Source organism: Pangasianodon hypophthalmus, chromosome 11 (assembly GCF_027358585.1).
Source record: "Pangasianodon hypophthalmus isolate fPanHyp1 chromosome 11, fPanHyp1.pri, whole genome shotgun sequence".
In the NCBI taxonomy this organism is placed as follows: Eukaryota; Metazoa; Chordata; class Actinopteri; order Siluriformes; family Pangasiidae; genus Pangasianodon; species Pangasianodon hypophthalmus.
The window spans coordinates 15,458,635-15,466,333 of NC_069720.1; the positions used below are offsets into that span (position 1 = coordinate 15,458,635).

Consider the following 7,699-nt stretch of genomic DNA (forward strand, 5'->3'; position numbering starts at 1 on the left):
GCTGAGAGCAACGAGCGGAAGCTCAAGGTGCCGTTGGACTGAAACCCCACCCCCATTTTCCCTCTTCTGTCAGTCATGTGGGGAGTGGCCTAAAGGAAACTCTTGGACAAAACACCTTTTGTTATATGTGCACATAAGCGCAGTTACAACATTAAAGCTGTAATGTGGACTGATGGTAATCCACCATTTTGTCCACCATCCACCATTTTGTTTCAACATATTTTTAGTGTAAGCTCCAAATATGGTTAAAAAAATGTGACTGGGTGATGTAAAGGTGACAGCTAATCCTCCGACAAACTAGAGAGCGACATCACTTGAAACCGACACCGTAACAAGTGTCCCTAATTGCCTTACCCCTAAGTGGAGGCAATTAATTTGCTGTTGGCAATATTAGCTACTGAAATTGAATATTAAGCCGTGTGTATGAAAATGTAAAACTTCAGAGTCTTACCAATGCTATGTAAGTTAGCAGGCATGCTAAAAGATAGTTAGTTTATGTGAATCAGATGTTAAGGTAAAGCAGGAGTTATGCAAAATATTAGCTAGGGCTAACTTTTATTACTACTTTGGAAAGCTGATGGGGTTTCTCACTGTTAAGAAAAATCAGTGATGGGGTGTGAAGCAAAGTTACTGTTACCATCCCAAAATTGAATATTTTCCAATAACAGCAAGGAAACAGGAAAGTTTTATTCCTCCTATATCACAGCAAATTGTGATTTCTTTTTTATTAATCAAAGAACAATACTTTTCATCCATTTATTGTTGCATTTAATTTAGTGGAACATCCAAGAAACAAGTTAGTTCCTATTATCTCTTACTTTATAGCAGTTATAAAAAGTCATTCCCTGACCAATTGCAGCTTGTCATGTTACCAAGAAACTGGAAAGTGCAAAGTCCTGAAGACTTTCCTGTGGTGTTACAAAGCGCTCATGTAGACTCCTTCCATAACCTTCTCCTTACAAAAAAACTTCACTATCAACAATTTTTCTTTATTAAATAATAAAGAAAATGTTTTTAAAATATGTTCGTTATTTGTCTTAGATTATGTGAAGTGTCCGTCATAAAAGTTCTTGTGAATTAGCTGTTGCTATAGAAAGATAACATAGTAGGACGAGTACATTAATATAAACGTGAGCTGCCTGGCACCCAGCACTACTGTCAGAGCTGCTGTTATGGAATATTAATCAACACTTTCTGACCAATCAGATTTGAGAATTCAACAGCACTGTGATATAATGCAGATTCGTACAATTTTATTCTCAGGTGGTACAAGCTGAGCCTTACTTTTATTTTTATATGATTATGAAAACATTATTATGACCGATTTTCACACTGGCCCATAAAGTCAACACTAACTGTATGTTACATGTTACCTACATTTATATGTAATAAGCATGCTTTAATTTCACCAGCACATCTGATCAAGCTAATCAAAAACAAACATACTCAATACTATAATAAGACCAGAGACAACTACACTAAAGCAGCAGGCTAGTAAACCAGTGAGATATTTTGCCCACATAATGCACCTCCTGATGTCTCTCTGATTTTGTTCTCTGTTATAGGGCATTACATATGCTACAGTTCTCACATGCACAAATACTGACGCCTATTATATATGTGAGAGTGGCATCATGTAAAGGAAGGAATTATCACTTTAATGGACAATTACGATAAGAAAACCACATCCTTCCCTATCCAAATTACATAGATAACACAATTAACACAGCTCTATTGTAAAAATGATCTGTGTGCCCTCTTTAGAAACACTGATGCTCTATGTCTATTAGCAAGCTGATACTATTACCTAAAGATACTAGACTCAATCCAAATGTGCTCTTAAGGAACTCTGTGCCATTTTTTAATCTGATTTAAAAATCCTCCCAGACGGATAATAAGAGAATCCTCTGCCCACTCAACTTAGATACAGAACATATTTATAAATAAATGACCTCTGTGTTCTCAGAAAGAACCAGTTATGCTGTATGTTCATTACAAATATAATGTGCTATATGAAGACAAAGACAAAAAATACTGTCGACTTAACAGTTACAATATGAGAACCACCTCCTATTTTCCCACCCACTTCATTTACATACAGGACATCTTGTCTTACCTTCCAGAACCACATCTTTGAGTTTCTCCACAGCCTCGGCGAAGCGAGCCACAGCACGTAGCAGTGGGGGGATGTCCTCCACCTCGATAGCTGCAGGCATTTCCACGGTCTCGGTTTGAGGGCTTTGAGCAATAGCAGCCCGGCCTTGGCCCTTACTGAACACCCAGGACTGGAGCGGGGAGCCCGCAGCGCTGGCATTGCGGCTCAGAGTTGTAGGCCTCTTCAGGGTGCCTGCCGGTGACGGACAACCCACCAGTTTTCCATGTGTGGCAGACGGAGCGCCCTGGCAGCTTTGGCCTTCCACAGCTGGTGGACAAAGACTTGCAGAGGTGGAGGTGGATGCAGATAAAGAGGAAGAACTGGCGTCCGAGCCATCTTTCCGAGGCTGCTCCTGGAGAATGGACAGCTAGGTTGAAAGGAAATGAGGAAAAACTGATAAACTAAAAATGTGGAGACTTTGAATAATATTATACCCAAAATTATTCTGCAAAACTTGTGGTTCTGTGGTCTTAAGATGTTTGGGTAAATAGCAGAAGACAGCTGTTGGTAAACAGACCTTATTTCACAAGAAGCTATTGAGTAACACCGTGGCCTACTTCCTGTCACACCCTAAATCTGGAGTTAAAATGCTCAAACAACACACAAGTCCTACATTTCTACAGCAGAAACATTAAAGACTAAATGTAGCACCATTCTGTATTAAGCCAATTTAATACAAACTACAAACAGCACTCTGAAATACAAATAACTGAATACACAGATGATGTCCAGACACAGCATATAGGTATATACATATATATGCTACATTAAAAGGCAATTTATATCCATTTTGTGGTATGTCCAGAGTATTAATTTATAATAATACTCATTTCGGTTTCAATTTTAAACCAAACGTGTATTGTACAATCCAGTACAAACAGATGGCTTACCACAGTGCACAAACTAGGTTTTCAGACAGATTATTTCTTTAAAAGGACTGTGTTGGTGAAAGCACTGAAGCCCAGTCACCTACCTGTTTCAACCACACATTGGCTTTATTGGGCAACAGATCCAGTTTGGTTTTGCTGTCTGCTTTCTTGACTCTCTGGCCCGTTGAATACGGACTGTAGCTAGCTTTAGAACCTGTTCCCCTTTTTAACATCTTTACCTTTTTTTTTTTTTTTCAAATAACGGAATAACGAAGGCTTATGAACTAAAGAGAGTCATCCATCTTGTCGAATTCATCAAATGTAGCTCCACTGAGGGTAAGCTACAGGCTCAGGATTAGTTAAATTACTATCAGAATTGAAAAAAAGAGGTTAAATTCACATTCGCGTTCTATAAAAACGGAAAAATATATTTAAAAATGTGAATTAATATTTAAAATGGCCCTTTACAGACTACATTCATGTTTCCATTAAAAAAAAAAAACTTCATTGTGCTAAGCTAACCAGCTAAATCCCTTTTCCTCAAGTCGACGAGATAACGTCATTTAGCATTACGTTTTACTTCTAAAACTGAGATAAACAATTTATACAAAAAAATGAAGCCCAAATCCAAACCACTACGCTTTTGTTTTACACAGCAAGCACGCATTTAAAGATAAATGAGTACCGACGATCCTACACGGTACCGAAATGTCGGAAACGTTAGCTTCATCCCAGACTGCACACTACCCTACTACGTAGTATGCTACAATACTACGCCACCTGTGGTAACTATGGTGACGCACTATTTTTATCATACTGTTTAGTAGGCTAGTATGTATGCGGTTGAGTGACAGGAGAGGAAAATGTGTGACTTACTGTTGACGAGCCGTGAGGCGACGAGTTTCCGGTCCGACTCTTCTTCGACACGGAGTGTGTTTTTATCAGCTCTCTTCTCTTTTTGGAGAACATTTTTCATTCTGTGCCGGCTCTGACCTTCACTAATTTCTTTTTCCGCACAGACCCCCAGCCCACCCCCTCAATCCCCCATGTCACAGCTCTGAAACTTCTTACTGATGCTGCTCCATCCGAGTGCGCTCGTGCACTGCCTCAGCGTGCTGCTCTTATCACACGTTCACTTTCCTGCTGCTCTGCATCACAGCTAAAACACATCCGCTCTACATTTTTTCTTTCTCTTTGACAGACAACTGAACCACGGTTGCCAGATTGGGCGTGCAGTTAAACTACAGCTGTAAACTTCAGGTTTCCACGCGGTACGATACGATTCGATATTTGATTTGACAATATCACTGAATCTGACTACAATAATACGAGTCTATTTCCTGGCCCCTGATGCATATGTGAACAAAATGTGGGGTAGGCTTACCATTAATTTACAACTGATGATGTAGATAAAGACACACACACACACACACACACACACAAATTATGTATATATATATATATATATATATATATATATATATATATATATATATATATATATATATATATATATACAGTTTGGTCCGGAAGTATTTGGACAATTACGGAGTTTTTGTGGCAAAAATATGGCATTTACCATTTAGGAATTACAGCCATTTTAAACAAAGCACCTCCATTTTGAGGGGCTCAAAGGTATTTGGACAAAGTGACATAATTGTAAATATAACCATAATTTTAATACTTGGATGAAAATCCTTTCCAGACTGCCTGAAGTCTGGAGCCCATGTTCTCAAAACTCAAATTCTGAGTTTCCTCCTTAGAGATGCTTTGCCAGGCCATCTTCAGTTGCTGCTTGTTTGTGCGTCTTTCTGCTTTCAGTTTTTGTGGAACCTCTTAAAATAAAGCTGAAAGTCTACACTTCAATCACATCTTTTGATTGTTTTATTTCAAATCCACTGTGGTGGTGTATAAAGGCAAAATCACAAAAACTCTGTCATTGTCCAAATACTTCCGGACCTAACTGTATATATACAGCCATAACATTAAAACCACTGACAGGTCAAGTGAATAATATTGCTTATCTCATTTCAGTGGCACCTATCAAGGGGTGGGATATACAGTATTAGGCAGCAAGTGAACAATCAGTTCTCAAAGTTGATGTGTTGGAAGCAGGAAAAATGGGCAAGTGTAAGGATCTGAGCAACTTTGACAAAGGCCAAATTGTGATGGCTAGACGACTGGGTCAGAGCATCTCCAAACCTTCAAGTCTTGTGGGGTGTTCCTGGTGTGCAATGGTTAGTACATAACAAAAGTGGTCCAAGGAAGGACAACCGGTGAACCGGCGACAGGGTCATGGGCGCCCAAGGCTCAGTGATGTGCATTTGGAGCGAAAGCTAGCCCATCTGGTCCAATCCCACAGAAGAGCTACTGTAGCACAAACTGCTGCAAAAGTTAATGCTGGCTGTGATAGAAAGGTGTCACACAGAACACACATTTTCCTTCACATCATGTGGATGCCCGGGTGCGTGTGCATAACTTATCTGGGGAAGAGATGGCACCAAGATGTACTGTGGGAAGTTAAACTTTGTTACAGACCAAGTACACCCCTTCATGGCAATGGTATTCCCTAATGGAAGTGACCTCTTTCGGCAGGATAATGGGCCCTGCCTTAATGCAAAAATTGTTCAGGAATGGTTTGAGGAACATGACAAAGAGGTCAAGGTGTTGACTTGGCCTCCAAATTCCCCGGATCTCCATCCGATCGAGCATCTGTGAGATGTGCTGGAAATAAGTCTGATCCATGGAGGCCCCACCTCGCAACTTACAGGATTTAAAGCATCTGCTGCTAACGTCTTGAAGCCAGATACCACAGCACACCTTCAGAGGTCTTGTGGAGTCCATGCCTTGATGGGTCAGAGCTGTTTTGGGGGCACAAGGGGGACCAACACAATATTAGGCAGGTGGTTTTAATGTTATGGTTGATCGGTGTATATACATATGAATTATTACACACATGTTGTCTGTACTTTTCCAAAAATAATCAATCTATGATCAGTTAACATCTATAATAATCAGTTTATTGTTGCCTTGATTAATTTTAATCATTGTCTTTTAAATTGATTCATCAGTCCAAATTGTCCAATAGTTACACCCCTACAGTCTACTGTGCAGATCTGTCTATGTAAAGAATAAAGCACTAGCATGCTGTTATAGCAAAATAATCAACGGCCATCCCGAAGTTGATCGTGTTCCTATAAGTGTTGTATTCTTCTTATACCACAGCAATTTGTGAACAATTATTGTGAAAAATTTTCTGTTCATTAATGAAGGACACATCATGCTTTTTCTTATCCATTTATAGTTACATATAATGTCGTGGAACATCTGCGAGACAAGTTAGTTCCTGTTATCACGTATGTTATGGCAGCTATAAACAGTTGTTCCATCACCAGCCTCTCTTTTTTTGTGTCTCTTAAAGTTACTTAGACAAAAAATCCCAGAGTCTCCCTTGGTGGAAAACTTACTGTTACAAAGCACTAACGCTGGCTACTCCACCCATAATGTTAAATATCTCTTTACAGAAAACTTCATATCAACAATTATACATTTTTCTTTGTTAAATAGCACAATTAAAAAAAAAAGTTTATTATTAACCTTATTATTATCATTTTTATATATTTCAAGCCTTATTTTTATTATTAGCCTGATTATATAGTTCCTCCACTATACAAGTGGCTGAGAATTTGTTTCTATAGAAATGATAAGGTATTAGTATGAGCACATTACTCCAAACCTGTGATTTGTCTTGCAGCAAGACCTACTGTCAGAGCTGCTGTTACAGAAAATTAATCAACACCTTCTGACCAATTAGAAATTCAACAGTGCTGTAGTATAAAATAACTTAACACTCTCTCAATTAAATATAAACCAAGTGTACATTGCACATTATAAATTATACATCATGAAAGTCCATGACCTTGTTTTGTTTGCCAACACAGCAGGATTATAAAATAAATTGTGAGGAAAGAATCCCAGTCTGGCAATCTTCCACACAAGCATATGCGTTAATTTACAAGATTAAACTGACCTAATATCTAAATAAGCACACACAACCAAAACAAGCTAAACACAACCTATACCACAGCGCTGTCGAATTCTCTATTCTGATTGGTCAGAAGATGGTGATGCATATTCTATAACAGCGGCTTCGATGGCAGTTCTGGCTGCAAGGCAAATCACAAATTTACATTAACCTGCCCATTCTAATATGTTTTGATTTCTATAGTTACAGCTCATTCACAGGGCACACTCTAAACACAATCTAATAATAAACTGCTTAAAATGTGTTGTTATTTAAAAGGTAAACATATGATCATTAATATCATTGTGAATTTATGGAAGGAGGCTTCAGCATCGGCACTTTGTTACAGTCGGGATGTTTTCCGCCAAGTCTTCAGGATAGAGGGCTTTGCGGTTTCTGGTTTCTCAATAACATAACAATTTGCATTTTTTTCCTTTATTAACTGCAAAAGAGAGAAAAAACAGAGGGAAGTGACAGAACGAGTGTTTATAGCTGCTATAATGCAAGTGATAACAGGAACTAACTTGTAGAGGTTCCACAACATTCAAAGTATCTATAATTGGCTAACAAGTACAATGCATCATTCATCAATAAATTAAAAATGATAATTGTTGGCTAATTGCTGTCGTGTAAGAGGAATAAAACACTTCG

At 38.5% G+C, this 7,699-nt stretch overlaps 1 protein-coding gene across 2 annotated transcripts in view; it reads right to left on the minus strand.

The window, feature by feature from the left end:
* Positions 1-4,125, minus strand: part of arhgap45b (Rho GTPase activating protein 45b) — a 19,650-nt gene extending 15,525 nt beyond the window's left edge. Inside the window, exons 1-2 of one of the 2 annotated variants that reach the window (XM_053238102.1) lie at positions 3,901-4,125; positions 2,117-2,522 (exon numbers count right to left, since the gene is read on the minus strand). In XM_053238102.1, the coding sequence (XP_053094077.1) occupies positions 2,117-2,522; positions 3,901-3,993 (499 nt within the window). In that variant the 5' untranslated portion in view covers positions 3,994-4,125. Of the gene's footprint in view, positions 1-2,116; positions 2,523-3,128; positions 3,769-3,900 lie in introns of those variants that run through there. The other variant, XM_026927692.3, reaches the window with a different exon arrangement.
* Between the last annotated feature and the right edge of the window lie 3,574 nt (positions 4,126-7,699).